This window comes from Pristiophorus japonicus, chromosome 12, assembly GCF_044704955.1.
Source record: "Pristiophorus japonicus isolate sPriJap1 chromosome 12, sPriJap1.hap1, whole genome shotgun sequence".
Classification (NCBI taxonomy): Eukaryota; Metazoa; Chordata; class Chondrichthyes; family Pristiophoridae; genus Pristiophorus; species Pristiophorus japonicus.
Genome location: NC_091988.1, coordinates 95,725,945 through 95,743,806, shown reverse-complemented (window position 1 = coordinate 95,743,806; position 17,862 = coordinate 95,725,945). Strand labels below are relative to the sequence as shown.

At 47.8% G+C, this 17,862-nt stretch overlaps 1 protein-coding gene across 1 annotated transcript in view; it reads right to left on the bottom strand.

Moving 5' to 3' along the window:
* The window catches only part of srgap3 (SLIT-ROBO Rho GTPase activating protein 3), a 296,153-nt gene that overhangs the window by 127,386 nt on the left and 150,905 nt on the right, over nucleotides 1–17,862 (bottom strand). Inside the window, exon 3 of the mRNA XM_070895763.1 lies at nucleotides 15,523–15,685. Within this exon, the coding sequence (XP_070751864.1) occupies nucleotides 15,523–15,685 (163 nt within the window). The remainder of the gene's footprint in view (nucleotides 1–15,522; nucleotides 15,686–17,862) is intronic.

Genomic DNA, 17,862 nt, shown 5'->3' with positions numbered 1-17,862 from the left:
AACCCGTGATAAGGATGGTGTCCTAAAATATGATTGTTCCAGGGATAGATTTGAGCAGGCTTTCCATGTTCCTTTGAAAGATAGCGGCCGCTGATCGAATGCCAAACAGACACCTGTTGTAGACAAACAGCCCCTTGTGTGTGGTGATGGTGGTCAGTAGCTTGGATTCTTCGGCCACTTCCTGGGTCATGTCGGCTGAAGTGAGGCCCAACTTGGTGAACAGCTTGCGGCCTGCCAGCTTGGCAAAAAGATCCTCCGCTCCCGGAAGCGGGTATTGGTCCTGTAGGGACACTTGGTTGATAGTTGCCTTGTAGTCGCCACAGATCCTGACAGAGCCATCCGTTTTTAGGACAGGAACGATGGGGCTTGCCCAGTCGCTGAATTCAACGAAATTATGCCCTCTCTTAGCAACCTGTGCAACTCACTCTCAATTTTCTCCCGCATCACATATGGCACAGCTCTGGCTTTGTGGTGCACTGGTCTGGCGTCCAGGGTGATGCGTATCACTACTTTGGTACCTTTGAAAGTCTCGACACCAGGTTGAAATAGTGACTCAAATTTCTGTAGGACCTGTGAGCATGAACTTCGCTCCACAGATGAAATGGCGTGCACATCCCCCCATTTTCAGTTCATCTCGGCTAGTCAGCTCCTCCCTAAAAGCGCGGGACCATTTCCCGGGACAATCCAGAGTGGCAGCCGGTTCTCTGATCCATTATGTGTGACCACCAACATTGCACTGCCTAGCACTAGGATAATCTCTTTGGTGTATGTCCGTAATTGCATGTCAATGCATTCTAGTTTGGGTTTGCTAGCTCTGAGTGGCCATAGTTTCTCGAATTGTTGGACACTCATAAGTGACTGGCTGGCCCCTGTGTCCAGCTCCATGCGTACCGGGATGCCGTTTAATAGGACTTATCATCATCATAGGTGGCATTTTGGTATATGAGCTGTGGATGTTTGCCACATGAACCCGCTGAACTTCAGCATCCATTGCTTTGTCCCAAGCATCAACCTGCCTTGCAGACCCCTCTTCTGGTTCATCTGCCTCATAAATTAGCCTTGCTGCGGGCTTCCTGCACATTCTGGCTAAATGTCCACTGAAGTTACAATTTCTACAAATAAATTGTTGAAACCTACAGGTTTTTGCAGCATGTCTGCTCCCGCACCTCCAGCATGAGCTGAGATCATTGTGAACAAAAGGGTTGTTACCAGGCATTCCTCTCTGATTGTCTCTTTGATTACACTTGAGCACTCTGTTAATGGGTGTCAATGGCTCTATATCGGGACGCATTGTCCACCGTGATGGCGTAAATGTCTGTTCAACCTGCCGTTGTCTCTGTTGAGGACCCACTCTAGAGTCTGTTGCTGCATGGGTGGTATCGAATTGCCCTTGCCTGCCTGTGGGGTTCTGAGTCTCATTTACAATGTTAACTCTCTGATCCATCGCCACGTTGCAAGCAGAGTTGCGTGCGTATATTATCTTGGTTTCCTCCTCCCCAGCCATGAAGGTCTGAACCATCAACGCCGCCGCTTCCAAGGTCAAGTCCTTGGTCTCAATTAGCTTTCTGAAAATCCCGGCATGATCAATGCCCTCAATAAAGAAATCCCTTAATATCTCCCCCCTGCAGACGTCTGTGAACTTAGAGGCTGGCCAAGCGGCGAATGTCCGCAACGAAATCCGGTATGCTCTGTCCTTCCTGATGTCGGTGTGTATAGAATCGGTGTCGGGCCATGTGTATACTGCTCTCCGGTTTGAGGTGCTCACCGAAGGTTTTGTCCGTCGGCTTCTCGGGTACAAGCAGGTCTTTCATCACCGTGTACGTCTTAGGTCCACAGCTGGTCAGTAGATGCGCCCTTCGCTTGTCAGTCGCTGCTTCTCCCAACAAGTTCTTCGTGACAAAGCTCTGCTGGAGCCTCTCAACAAAATTGTCCCAGTCCTCACTAACACAGTACCGTTCCTCTGTGCTACCGGTGGCCATCCTCGTGAGTCGTTGATTCCCGTTTCTCGTCACCAAATGTAAAGTCCTTACACACTACTATAAATTCACACGAGGCACATTCTGCAGACAAGGTCACTCTGTGACCTGAACCTTTATTCACAGGACCAAGAAGTGATGACCCTGCGTGGGACCTCCCTTTATATACCTGGATGACCAGGTGAGGAGTGTCGCCCACAAGTTCACCCCCTGTGGTCAAGGTGTGCATTTCTTAGGTTTATACAGTATTCAGTGTTGTTACATGAAGGTTACAGTTACATGAAGGTTACATACATGACACAAGGGTTATGGGGAGTCAAGGGTTATGGGGAGTCAAGGGTGGTTATGAGGAGTCAAGGGTTATGGGGAGTCAAGGGTTATGGGGAGTCAAGGGTTATGGGGAGTCAAGGGTTATGGGGTTGGCAGGAAAGTGGAATTGAGGCCAAGATCAGATCAGCCATGATCTTATTGAATGGCGGAGCAGGCTCAAGGGGCCAAATGGCTCCTAGTTCTTATGTTCTTATGAACCCAAGACCCTCCTGGGTCTGTACGGCCCAATGACTCACTGCTTTCGCTAGCTGAGGCATTAAAAGCCAGATCATTTGAAAAAGGAATTCAAAAAACATTTGGGGCTTGCAGCACCTCAGTTTCCAAGCGAGATTCACAGCCAAGTTGGCCCAAGGGAGATATAGAGTTTGCCACCTGGGGAAGTTACTGTTACAGTCTACAGAACAAATCGATTCTCATGGCTGAATTTTATACTTCAAAACATAACATGCGGATCAATAGCCAGTCTTTGCTATCTCCCCCACAGGCCGGGGCCAGGAACAGTGGGCACGCACACTGACCACGTTCCATTAGTAACCAGCTTCACACCAGCCAACCAACAATGCATTGTACAGTGGGGCCAGGGGATGAATTCCGATGAGCTGAGTCACTGTGTAATACACCATGGACAGTGAGAGAGAGAGATGGGCCAGAATCCCAGCTCTGCAATTCCACCAACCCCTCTTTCCAGATGAGACAACAACTTGCATTTATATAGCGTCATTATCATAGTAAAATGTCCCACTGCGTTTCATGGGAGTGATTAACAAAATTTGACACCGATCCACATGAGGAGATATTAGGACAAAGAGGTAGGGTTTTAAGTCGTGCCTTAAAAGAAGGAAAGATGGGTAGCGAGGCGGGCAGGTTTAGGGAGGAAATTCCAGAGCTTAGGGCCTCGGCAGCTGAAGGCACGGCCACCAATGGCGGAGCATTTGAAAAATCGTGGATGCGCAAGAAGCCAGAATTGAAGGAGCTCAGAGATCACGGGAGGTTGTAGGGCTGGAGGAGGTTAGAGACAGGGAGGGGCGAGACTACGGAGAGATTTGAAAACAAGAATGAGAATTTTAAAATCTAAGTGTTGCCGGACCGACAGCCACTGTAGGTCAGAGAGCACAGGGTGAATGGATCTTGGTGCGAGTTAGGATACGGGCAGCGGAGTTTTGGATGCGCTCAAGTTTACAAAGGTGGTAATGTAAGAGGCGGGCAGGAGAGCATTGGTATAGTCGAGTCTGGAGGTAACAGGCACGGATAAGGGTTTCAGCAGCAGATGAGCTGAGGCAGTGGTGGAGTCGGGCGATATGCCGGAGGTGGTCTTGGGGATGGATGATTTGGGGTCAGAAGCTCATCTCAGGGTCAAATAGGACGGCAATGTTGCGAACATCTGAATCAGCATCAGATCATGGCCTGGGAGCGGGTTGGAGTCAGTGGCTGGGGAACAGAGTTTGTGCAAGGACCGAAGGCAATGGCTTTAGTCTTCCAAATATTTAATTGGAAGAAATTTCTGCTGATCCAATACTGGAGGCCGAACAAACAGGATGACAAATTAGAGACAGTGGAGGGGTCGAGAGAGCTGGTGGTGAGGTAGAGCTGGGTGTCGTCAGTGTACATGTGGAATTGGATATTCTGTTTTCGGATGATGTTGCTGAGTGGCAGCATATAGATGGGAAATAGGAGGGGGCTAAGGATAGATCCTTGAGGGACTCGAGGTAACGGTGCGGGGGCAGGAAGAGAAGCCATTGTGGGTAATTTTCTGGCTGTGTCAGGATAAATAGGAATGGAACCAGGTGATGGCTGTCCCACCGAGCTGGACATTGGAGGAGAGGTGTTGGAGGAGGATGTTGTGGTCCATCGTGTCAAAGGCTGCAGACAGGTCGAGAAGGATGAGGAGGGATAGTTTACCATGGTCACAGTCACATAGGATGTCAATTGTGATTTTGATGAGGGCTGTTTTGGTGCTGTGGCAGGGGCAGAAACCTGATCGGATGGGTAAAGCGAAGGCCCTGTCTTCCCTCTCAGGTATGGCACTATTGGGAAAAGAGCAGGGGAGGTCTCCCTATGTCCTGACCAACATCACAAACTGATTAACTGCTTGATTATCTCATTGTCGTCTATGGAACTTTGCTGTGTGCAATTTGGCTGCCATGTTTCCCTCCAGTGACTGCACTTCAAAAGTATTTCATTGGCTGTGAAGCCTTTTGGGACGTCCTGGGAGGTGAATGGCCTTATATACAATACATATACATTTACAGCACGGAAACAAGCCATTCGGCCCAACAGGTTTATGCCGGTGTTTATGCTCCACACGAGCCACCTCCCACCCTACTTCATCACACCCAATCAATTCCTTTCTCTATCATATACTTATCTAGCTTCCTCTTAAATACATCAATGCTATTCGCTCAACCACTCCATGTGAAAGAAAAAAAAGACTTGGATTTATATAGCATCTTTCAGGACCACTTTTTAGCCGATGAAGTACTTTTGAAGTGTAGTCACTGTTGTAATGTAGGAATGCGGTAGCGAATTCTACATTCTGACCACTCTCTGGGTAGAGAAGTATGAATTCAAGCTATTTCTTTTATCATTTAGACTTAATATGCATGTCGAGGTATATTTTTCTGCACTATTCATCAGTGGTGTCTGAATGGAAACGGTGAGGAGCCACCCTTGGTCCCCAGATCACCATGGCTGAAATTCTGCCCTGTGATGCACTGAGTGAAATCTGGGGATGTGGGGGGTGGGGAAAGAGGGGGGGGTGGTGGCATGGAGGATGAGGGAATTCCTTCTGTATTTCATCTTTTAGCAGAATTCTCCCCATCTCCCTTTAAGTTGCCGGGGTAGAGACCCACGTTCCAGCATTCACCCATATGTTCATGCTCGAGTCCTGACAGTGAATGTTGACAGGCTGTTGGACCACAGGAGGCATCACAGCAAAATGCCAGTCCTCATCTCACACAGGCTCATTTTTCAGTCGGCATCACCAGCACTCACACGTTCAGAAAATTATGTATTTGAACTCCTTGGGGTCTCTGCTCATGCACACCCGACAACAATCCCCATTCATTGCATTTTCTTCGGCCAAAATGTGTTAACTCGCACATTCAAATTAAATTGCATCTGCCACCTCTCTGCCCATTCCACCAACCTGACTACATCTTCCTGAACTCTTTCACGTCCTCACTGTTTGCTACTTTTGTGTTGTCAGCACATTTTGAGATTGTGCTCCCTGTGCCCAAGTCCAAATCATAGAATTACATGGAGTTACACATAATATACAGCGCGGAAACACACCATTTGGCCCAACCAGTCCATCCCGGCATTTATGATCCACTCGAGCCTCCTCTTATCGTATTCTATCAGCATAATCCTCTCTTCCTTTCTCCCTCATATACTTATCTAGTCACCCCTTAATTGCAGCTATACTATTCGCATCAACCACGCCCAGAGTGTAGCAGCGAGTTCCACATTCTCACCACTCTCTGGCTAAAGAAGTTTTTTCTGAATGCCCTATTTGATTTATTGGTGACTATCTTATATTGATGCCGCTTCCTTTGCCCTCCCCCACAAGTGGAAACACTCTCTGTGTCCACTCTATCAAAACCTTTCATAATTTTAAAGACCTCGTTTAGGTCACCCCTCAGCCTTCTCTTTTCCAGAGAAAAGAGACCCAGCCTGCTCACCCTTTCCTGATGGGTATACCCTGGCATTTCTGGTATCATACTTGTAAATCTCTGCACCCTCTCCAGTGCCTCTATATCCTTTTTATAATATGGCGACCAGAACTGTACGCAGTGCTCTAAGTGTGGTATAACCAAGGTTCGATACAAGTGTAGCATAACTTCTCTACTTTTCAATTCTATCCCTCTTGAAATAAACTCTAGTGCTTGGTTTGCTTTTTTTAAAAAAAGGCCTTATTAACCCACATCGCTACTTTTAATGTACCTGCCCTGGGAGTGTGTGATGGGACAGTGTAGATTACTCTGTATCTAACCTGTGCTGTCCCTGCCCTGGAAGTGTTTGATGGGACAGTGTAGAGGGAGCTTTACTCTGTATCTAACCCATGCAGCACCTGTCCTGAGAGTGTTTGATGGGACTGTGTAGAGAAAGCTTTACTCTGTATCTATCCCATGCTGTAACTGCTCTGGAAGTGTTTGATGGGACTGTGTAGAGGAAGCTTTACTCTGTATCTAACCCATGCTGTACCTGCTCTGGGAGTGTTTGTTGTTGACATCAGGTGTGAATAATAGAAAGTGCTCCAATCCCCAGCACTTTTCTCCCTTCCCTGTATGACCCCAGTAAACAACAAACTTGATGACAGCAACAATATGTAAACAGTGAGATGGTTAGAAGGGGGAGGAAACCCGGCTTCTTTTGAGTTTTGGCTGAGCTGAAACCGAGAAACCTCTCTCTTGCCCACAGCCTGCAAACCTGTGTTATAAATGGCCACTCAGTGCAGCAGCTCAACAGGAAATGAGGTTTGCACCATTTCCCAACGACGGATTCCTGATCTTGGTCATGAAGTGACCCCCGAGGACATCTCGCCTAATACCCCATCATCATCCTATCCAATCCCCCATCACCATCGCCCAATCCCCCATCACCGTCGCCCAATCCCCCATCACCATCGCCCAATCCCCCATCACCATCGCCTAATACCCCATCATCCTACCCAATCCCCCATCACCATCGCCTAATACCCCATCATCATCCTACCAAATCCCCCATCACCATCGCCTAATACCCCATCATCATCCTATCCAATCCCCCATCACCATCGCCCAATCCCCCATCACCGTCGCCCAATCCCCCATCACCGTCGCCCAATCCCCCATCACCGTCGCCCAATCCCCCATCACCTAATCCCCCATCACCGTCGCCCAATCCCCCATCACCGTCGCCCAATCCCCCATCACCGTCGCCCAATCCCCCATCACCGTCGCCCAATCCCCCATCACCTAATCCCCCATCACCATCGCCCAATCCCCCATCACCATCGCCCAATCCCCCATCACCGTCGCCCAATCCCCCATCAGCTAATCCCCCATCACCGTCGCCCAATCCCCCATCACCGTCGCCCAATCCCCCATCACCTAATCCCCCATCACCATCGCCCAATCCCCCATCACCTAATCCCCCATCACCATCGCCCAATCCCCCATCACCTAATCCCCCATCACCATCGCCCAATCCCCCATCACCATCGCCCAATCCCCATCACCTAATCCCCCATCACCATCGCCCAATCCCCCATTGCCTAATCCCCCATCACCATTGTTCAATCCCCCATCGCCCAATCCCCCATCACCATCGCCCAATCCCCCATTGCCTAATCCCCATCACCATTGCTCAATCCCCCATCGCCCAATCCCCCATCACCATCGCCCAATCCCCCATCACCATCGCCCAATCCCCCATCACCTAATCCTCCATCACCATCGCCCAATCCCCCATCACCTGATCCCCCATCGCCCAATCCCCCATAACCGTCGCCCAATCCCCCATCACCATCCTGGGAGTCACCATTGACCAGAAACTTAACTGGACCAGCCATAGAAATACAGTGGCAACAAGAGCGGGTCAGGGGCTGGGTATTCTGCGGCGTGTGTCTCACCTCCTGACTCCCTAAAGCTTTTCCACCATCAAAAAGGCACAAGTCAGGAGTGTGATGGAATACTCTCCACTTGACTGGCTGAGTGCAGCTCCAACAACACTCAAGAAGCTCAACACCATCCAGGACAAAGCAGCCCATTTGATTGGCCCCTGATCCACCACCGTAAGCATTCACTCCCTCCACTACCGGTGCACCGTGGCTGCAGTGTGTACCATCTACAAGATGCACTGCAGCAACTCGCCAAGCCTTCTTCGACTGCACCTTCCATACCTACAACTTCTACCACCTAGGACAAGGGCAACAAGCGCATGGGAACACCACCACCTCCACGTTCCCTTCCAAGTGACACACCGTCCTGATTTGGAAATATATCACCATTCCTTCATAGTAACTGGGTCAAAATCCTGGAACTGCCTCCATAGACTACAGCGGTCTCAAGGGCAATTAGGGACAGGCAATAATGCTGACCTGGCCAGCTCGCCCACATCCCAGGAATGAATTAAAAAAAATATTGTGGGAAGGAGGGAAAATAAGAACGCTTTAACAAATATACCAGGGATGGTTATTCTGCGCGATCCTCATGACTGGTGACACTGTAATGCAACAGATGCTTGTGGGATGGTGCGTCGGCAACTGAGAAGAAATGGAAAGCAAATTGGAAACATTTTAGTTCTTGGGTGATTCTTTTTTGGGGATGGTGGTGGAGGGAGGGGGGGGGTGCTGGGGAGGAGGGCAGATCGCTATCCGCTGATGCTATCTAAAAAATTTGCAGATGGCAGGTGAGGATATAGTCAGGCACAACTGTGTTGCATGTCATGGTCAAATAGGCTGCAAAGCCTCACTGTGCAAACTTACACATGAAGAGTAGCCACTTGGCTGAGGTACTGGAGGTCAGTTGGCTCCTGTGGAACTGTGCCCATTAATAGGCAGGAAACAGGAGAAAGACAAAAAAACTATAGGAGACCTTTCAGTACGGAATAGTAATTTTCCTAATTCACAGTGCTTTGGGGTGGGGGAGGACGCTGATCATTTTTAAAATCCTTGTCCTCATCTTTAAGGCCCGCTGTGACCTTGCCCATCTTATCTCTACTTCCTCCTCTAGCCCTATATGTCTCCAATCTCTCCATTTCCCTGACTCTTGTACATCCCTCTATTGCCCCACCTTTGGGGACACTTCCTGGACCCCACACTGGGAATTCCCTGCCTAATCCCATCCATTTCCCCACATCCCCCTCCTCCTCAAAACCCACCTCCTTACTTGAGCTTTTAAAAAAAAATAGGTCACCCTTCCTAATACCAGGCTCGACCTCTTGTTTCTCAGACGATGTCTGTGAATCAAACTTGGGCCATTATATATACATTAAGTTGTTATATATTTTTGTTGGATAATAGTGGGCAGCTTGGTGCCGGAATGTTTGCTGTGCCCTCTTCGTGGGCAAGGCTCACAGCGGGCAGCGAGAAGGGTCCTCTTCCCCTCCCCCACTACAATCTTGCTGATGGGCTCATTACTGGTCCCTGTGCACCCCGATCTGTAAGCCCTGCACACCCTCCCCCTCTCTCCCAAATTTCAGTGACTCCCTGCCCCTTTAACAGAGACAGCAAAAATAAAAATAACAAAATGGTTAATGGAAAGCTTCAAAGGACAGGTGCCCATCAACCATGCCACTTCATCCAGCTAATGAGACATCACCTGGGGCACGCATTGAGTCAGGCCCGATGATGTGTGCAGCATCAAGCTGTGCCTCCAACAGCACAGAGGCGTACAGCAGAGGAGATGAAAGAATACTGCTGACACTTTGCAGGGCAATGGGCGCTTGACACTAGAGTCTGTCAGCACTTCACCCAAGAATCTTTTGCATGTTTTTTTGCTCATTAAACGCTCTGCCACAAATGCCACAGAGCAACTAAGAAGCCAAATGTCAGCTGTGGTTCACTGGCACATTTCTCTGGCCTCGGAGTCAGAAGGTTCAAATCCCACTCCAGCGACTTGAGCACATAATCCAGGCTGACACTCCCGCGCAGTGCTGTGGGAGTGCTGCACAGTTAGAGGCACTATCTTTCGGATGAGATGTTAAACCGAGGCCCTGTCTGCTCTCTCAGGTGGAAGTAAAAGATCTCGAGGCACTATTTCGAAGAAGAGCAAGGAAAGCTGGCCAATATTTATACCTCAACCAACATCACTGAAACAGATTAATTGCTGTTTGTGGAACCTTGCTGTACACAAATTGGCTGCCGTGTTTCTTACATTACAACAGTGACTACACTTCAAAAGTACTTCATTGGCTGTGAAGCGCTTTGGGACGTCCTGAGCACTATATAAATGTTAGTTCTTTCTTTTATTCTAAAATGGACCAATTCACACACCTCCTGAGGGGGTTAGAAACATAGAAACATAGAAAATAGGTGCAGGAGCAGGCCATTCAGCCCTTCTAGCCTGCACCGCCATTCAACGAGTTCATGGCTGAACATGAAACTTCAGTACCCACTTCCTGCTTTCACGCCATACCCCTTGATCCCCCGAGTAGTAAGGACTTCATCTAACTCCCTTTTGAATATATTTAGTGAATTGGCCTCAACTACTTCCTGTGGTAGAGAATTCCACAGGTTCACCACTCTCTGGGTGAAGAAGTTTCTCCTTATCTCGGTCCTAAATGGCTTACCCCTTATCCTTAGACTGTGACCCCTGGTTCTGGACTTCCCCAACATTGGGAACATTCTTCCTGCATCCAACCTGTCCAAACCCGTCAGAATTTTAAACGTTTCTATGAGGTCCCCTCTCACTCTTCTGAACTCCAGTGAATACAAGCCCAGTTGATTCAGTCTTTCTTGATAGGTCAGTCCCACCATCCCGGGAATCAGTCTGGTGAATCTTCGCTGCACTCCCTCAACAGCAAGTATGTCCTTCCTCAAGTTAGGAGACCAAAACTGTACACAATACTCCAGGTGTGGCCTCACCAAGGCCCTGTACAACTGTAGCAACACCTCCCTGCCCCTGTACTCAAATCCCCTCGCTATGAAGGCCAACATGCCATTTGCTTTCTTAACCGCCTGCTGTACCTGCATGCCAACCTTCAATGACTGATGTACCATGACACCCAGGTCTCGTTGCACCTTCCCTTTTCCTAATCTGTCACCATTCAGATAATAGTCTGTCTCTCTGTTTTTACCACCAAAGTGGATAACCTCACATTTATCCACATTATACTTCATCTGCCACGCATTTGCCCACTCACCTAACCTATCCAAGTCACTCTGTAGCCTCATAGCATCCTCCTCGCAGCTCACACTGCCACCCAACTTAGTGTCATCCGCAAATTTGGAGATACTACATTTAATCCCCTCGTCTAAATCATTAATGTACAATGTAAACAGCTGGGGCCCCAGCACAGAACCCTGCGGTACCCCACTAGTCACTGCCTGCCATTCCGAAAAGTACCCATTTACTCCTACTCTTTGCTTCCTGTCTGACAACCAGTTCTCAATCCACGTCAGCACACTACCCCCAATCCCATGTGCTTTAACTTTGCACATTAATCTCCTGTGTGGGACCTTGTCGAAAGCCTTCTGAAAGTCCAAATATACCACATCAACTGGTACTCCTTTGTCCACTTTATTGGAAACATCCTCAAAAAATTCCAGAAGATTTGTCAAGCATGATCTCCCTTTTACAAATCCATGCTGACTTGGACCTATCATGTCACCATTTTCCAAATGCGCTGCTATGACATCCTTAATAATTGATTCCATCATTTTACCCACTACTGAGGTCAGGCTGACCGGTCTATAATTCCCTGCTTTCTCTCTCCCTCCTTTTTTAAAAAGTGGGGTTACATTGGCTACCCTCCACTCGATAGGAACTGATCCAGAGTCAATGGAATGTTGGAAAATGACTGTCAATGCATCCGCTATTTCCAAGGCCACCTCCTTAAGTACTCTGGGATGCAGTCCATCAGGCCCTGGGGATTTATCGGCCTTCAATCCCATCAATTTCCCCAACACAATTTCCCGACTAATAAAGATTTCCCTCAGTTCCTCCTCCTTAATAGACCCTCTGACCACTTTTATATCCGGAAGGTTGTTTGTGTCCTCCTTAGTGAATACTGAACCAAAGTACTTGTTCAATTGGTCTGCCATTTCTTTGTTCCCCGTTATGACTTCCCCTGATTCTGACTGCAGGGGACCTACGTTTGTCTTTACTAACCTCTTTCTCTTTACATATCTATAGAAACTTTTGCAATCCGCCTTAATGTTCCCTGCAAGCTTCTTCTCGTACTCCATTTTCCCTACCCTAATCAAACCCTTTGTCCTCCTCTGCTGAGTTCTAAATTTCTTCCAGTCCCCAGGTTCGCTGCTATTTCTGGCCAATTTGTATGCCACTTCCTTGGCTTTAATACTATCCCTGATTTCCCTAGATAGCCACGGTTGAGCCACCTTCCCTTTTTTATTTTTACGCCAGACAGGAATGTACAATTGTTGTAATTCATCCATGCGTTCTCTAAATGTCTGCCATTGCCCATCCACAGTCAACCCCTTAAGTATCATTAGCCAATCTATCTTAGCCAATTCATGCCTCATACCTTCAAAGTTACCCTTCTTTAAGTTCTGGACCATGGTCTCTGAATTAACTGTTTCATTCTCCATCCTAATGCAGAATTCCACCATATTATGGTCACTCTTCCCCAAGGGGCCTCGCACAATGAGATTGCTAATTAATCCTCTCTCATTACACAACACCCAGTCTAAGATGGCCTCCCCCCTAGTTGGTTCCTCGACATATTGGTCTAGAAAACCATCCCTTATGCATTCCAGGAAATCCTCCTCCACCGTATTGCTTCCAGTTTGGCTAGCCCAATCTATGTGCATATTAAAGTCACCCATTATAACTGCTGCACCTTTATTGCATGCACTCCTAATTTCCTGTTTGATGCCCTCCCCAACATCACTACTACTGTTTGGAGGTCTGTACACAACTCCCACTAACGATTTTTGCCCTTTAGTGTTCTGCAGCTCTACCCATATAGATTCCACATCATCCAAGCTAATGTCTTTCCTAACTATTGCATTAATCTCCTCTTTAACCAGCAATGCTACCCCACCTCCTTTTCCTTTTATTCTATCCTTCCTGAATGTTGAATACCCCTGGATGTTGAGTTCCCAGCCCTGATCATCCTGGAGCCACGTCTCCGTAATCCCAATCACATCATATTTGTTAACATCTATTTGCACAATTAATTCATCCACCTTATTGCGGATACTCCTTGCATTAAGACACAAAGCCTTCAGGCTTGCTTTTTTAACACCCTTTGTCCTTTTAGAATTTTGCTGTACAGTGGCCCTTTTTGTTCTTTGCCTTGGGTTTCTCTGCCCTCCACTTTTCCTCATCTCCTTTCTGTCTTTTGCTTTTGCCTCCTTTTTGTCTCCCTCTGTCTCCCTGTATAGGTTCCCATCCCCCTGCAATATTAGTTTAACTCCTCCCCAACAGCACTAGCAAACACTCCCCCTAGGACATTGGTTCCGGACCTGCCCAGGTGCAGACCGTCCGGTTTGTACTGGTCCCACCTCCCCCAGAACCGGTTCCAATGCCCCAAGAATTTGAATCCCTCCCTGCTGCACCACTGCTCAAGCCATGTATTCATCTGCGCTATCCTGCGATTCCTACTCTGACTAGCACGTGGCACTGGTAGCAATCCCGAGATTACTACTTTTGAGGTCCTACTTTTTAATTTAGCTCCTAGCTCCTTAAATTCTTTTCGTAGGACCTCATCCCTTTTTTTACCTATGTCGTTGGTACCAATGTGCACCACGACAACTGGCTGTTCTCCCTCCCATTTCAGAATGTCCTGCACCCGCTCCGAGACATCCTTGACCCTTGCACCAGGGAGGCAACATACCATCCTGGAGTCTCGGTTGCGTCCGCAGAAACGCCTATCTATTCCCCTCACCATCGAATCCCCTATCACTATCGCGTTAAGGGGTTAAGCACTAGAGTTATAGCAGGCTCATGCCAATGCAGCTGCTCTGGGTAACAAGATGGCAGAAGCAGAGTCAAGCAAATACCACAATAGGTCAGGTCTACAATGCCTGGTAGAGACACCTAGAGGCAGAAGAGCACCACTGCACCACTTATATAATGAAAAGAAGAGAGAAGAGAAGGCTGCTGACCCTACCCGTTAAAATGGCGCAGACTCCTCCTTAATCCGCTGGGTTGCTCAAAATCAGACATGGGACTTGGAATGGTGTGAGATGGGCCCAAAATTCCTGGGGGATCGCTCCACCAGGGTACAATCACCGCAGAACGGAACCCTCCCTCCCCCTGCCCCTGACCCCCCGTCCCAAATCCCAGGGTCAGGGCCATTTGCAGGGCCACAGGGAGCCTCAGCAGTGGTTGCCATTCCCTCTCCCCCGCCCCCATCACCCTCCTAACTCCCTCAGATGCAGCCTTGTAAGGCAGAGCCGCCTAGAGCCACTTTTCCTGAACATTATGTAACGTTGTGCCAAGAGCCACTCTGCCTCCTGATGCACCGCTATCAATTACTTTAGTCTAGACAAGTTTAGCAAAAGGGCTCAAAGGGAGTCACGCCAGCTCTCAACCTTTCGAAGAACTGAATTCCTGAGGTAAGAACATAAGAAATAGGAGCAGGAGTAGGACACTCGGCCCCTCGAGCCTGCTCCGCCATTCAGTAACATGATGGCTGATCTTCGAACACAACTCCACTTTCCAGCCCGATCCCCATAATCCCTTGATTCCCTTAGAGTCCAAAAATCTATCGATCTAAGCCTTGAATATAAGGTAACCCTGAAGTTGCCCCCCTCCCACCCCAATACACCTCCTTGACGTGAGGAACGGGGGGGGGGAGGTGGGTGGGGGGTGGGCAGGGAAGATGTGCCTCAATCTGTGCCGGAAATTTAGGACCATTGGTTCAGAATCCTCCTTCTAACATTGGTAATTAAAACAAGACATTGATTATTCCCTAACTGAGAAAAGTAATGTTAATTGCCTCCTAATATATGTAATTATACAATATACAAGTGATCATTTCACCCCTCACAAAAATCACTATGACTCAGCTGGCCTCCCAATAATGGCCACCATCTTTTGTGCACACTGCAGAGTTTCCATTGCTTACACTCACATCCAGCATCCTTGCTCTCTGCTCATTGCATTCAACTTTGACTAGCTTCAACATGGCAGTGAATTGTAGAAGTGCTGTGTGTTCATTCACTTGCACCCAGCCATGAGACAGTTGTTAAAACCCACACCCAGCGATAAAGACATCAACCGACTCCTAGCTGGGGCTGGGAGAAGCCTTCGGAGTGAAATGGAACAGTCAAGCCACTGAGTCCCTTTGCACCCAGTGCAACTGGGAGATGGTGCAGTTTCTCTGCTCGACCTCTAGATGTCACCAGCATACACAGCAAGACATTCTTTAACTGAGTGCAACAGTGACACCTAGTGGTAGGAAGCTGCGACCTCGGCATACTCAGGTGACATTCTGGGGGGAATCTCTGGATCAGGAAACTGCTGTCGGGTTTGTGAACCAAATTATTACAAATATTACTATAAAATAATTGTCTTTTCTTTAATCACCAAAGGTTTAAGCTGACCTTTTTGAAGAGCCTGATCACATCCTCACTGATCTGAGTCAGACGGACAATGACGTTGTTTGTGTAGATGTCGGTGAGGGTCGCGTGGTCCTTGCTCTCTCGGCGCGTCTGGTTGAGGACCAGGTACCAGCAGTTCACCGGGGATAGGAGATGTTGCTCTTTCCTAGGAGTTAAGAGGACATTGGTAAAGAGACAAGTTCCAGAGAAGAGTTAGCATCATTGATGGTCTCACTCAACACTCCACGTTGCAGTTCAGAAGGCCCTCCCTTCCCCCTTTAAACCAATGCCACACAATGCAGCTACTTAGGCACAGCATCCTCAGGAGGCTGGATACTAACCCTCACCACCCAAAAACTCCAATCATCCTCATGCTCAGCACAGGGATCACCGTGCCAGGGTCTTCTAGCGAGGCCTAATAAACGGATTAAAATATCCCCATCTCCCATTGACGGGCTTGTAACAACGCAAACATGGTGCCATTGCTCAGTAGTGGTCGATTTATTTTCTCTCCTACTTTCTTCAACACTGGTGATGCCCTATGGTCAAGGTCTTCATCTACCTAGATAACTACCTACCTACATATCTATTTATCTATCTCCCTTTCTATCTATCTTTATTAGCTCACTCTATCTAAAACAGTAGATAAAGATAGACCAGATATAAACAGATCACTTAATATAGACATGGAGCCAGTAAACACAGAACTAAAACGGGCATTCGTAAATATGGAGATGGGTATAGATTTGAGTGATATTCAGCCCCATTAACTATAGCTGTGAGACAGGAATGCAATGGGTGAAATATAGGTACAGTTTATATGTTACATAATGTAAGTGGAGCCCAATGATTTACACGCTTTCTGGTCTTTATAGGGAACCTCGCTGTTAAACGTTGCTGCCTATAGCACCATAAATATCAAAAATAAATCGGTGTGAACAATACAGACAATTTAACCTCGCCTGCTCCCTTTCAGTGCTCAAATTATCTCCTGTGCATTCGGAGAATGAGGTACTGTATCCTGCCCTTGCTTTGATGCAGCGTGGCTTGGAATTACAAGAATCTCACCATCAGTCAGTGCAACGTCAGAGAATCTGTCACTGTCCATTTGCAATCAGCCCTTCCAGCTTGCAGAGTGATCTCAATGTTACATTTACCATTGTGAAGATGAGCCGGAGACTGCAGTGCATATTTGATCACCAGTTTTCAAACCGATTGCAACCTTGACTTAGTTTACCCATTACTAGCTGCAGGTTTAAATGCAGTGGAGAAAGCCATTCTAACCCACCAGGAATACAGATGAACCAGGAATGGAAGAAGCTTCGTGGTTCCAAGATATTAAGGTGAGGGACATCAGTACTGAGAAATGCAACATTTCCCATATCTGGCATGCAGTGTCAGCATCAATCACTCCCAGGCCAAGGATAACACAGGTGAATTGAACAGTAAAATTCCCTTTAAACTACCCCATCAAATGCTCCCAGGGCAGGTGCAGCATGGGTTAGATACAGATTAAAGCTCCCTCTACTCTGTCCCATCAAACACTCCCAGGGCAGGTACAGCACGGGTTAGATATAGAGTAAATCTCCCTCTACACTGTCCCATCAAATGTTCCCAGGAGAGGTACAGCATAGGTTACATACAGAGTAAAGCTCCCTCTGCGCTGTCCCATCAAACGCTCCCAGGGCAGGTACAGCATGGGTTAGATACAGAGTAAAGCTCCCTATACACATAGAAACATAGAAAATATGTGCAGGAGCAGGCCATTCGGGCCTTCAAACCTGCACCGCTATTCAATATGATCATGGCTGATCATGCAACTTCAGTACCCCAGTCCCGCCTTCTCTCCATATCCCCTGATCCCCTTAGTCATAAGGGCCACATCTAACTCCCTCTTACATAAGAATTAGGAACAGGAGTAGGCCATCTAGCCCCTCGAGCCTGCTCCGCCATTCAATAAGATCATGGCTGATCTGGCCGTGGACTCAGCTCCACTTACCCGCCCTCTCTCCGTAACCCTTAATTCCCTTATTGGTTAAAAATCTATCTATCTGTGACTTGAACACATTCAATGAGCTAGCCTCAACTGCTTCCTTGGGCAGAGAATTCCACAGATTCACAACCCTCTGGGAGAAGAAATTCCTTCTCAACTTGGTTTTAAATTGGCTCCCCCGTATTTTGAGGCTGTGCCCCCTAGTTCTAGTCTCCCCTACCAGTGGAAACAACCTCTCTGCCTCTATCTTGTCTATCCCTTTCATGATTTTAAATGTTTCTATAAGATCACCCCTCATCCTTTTGAACTCCAACGAGTAAAGACCCAGTCTACTCAATCTATCATCATAA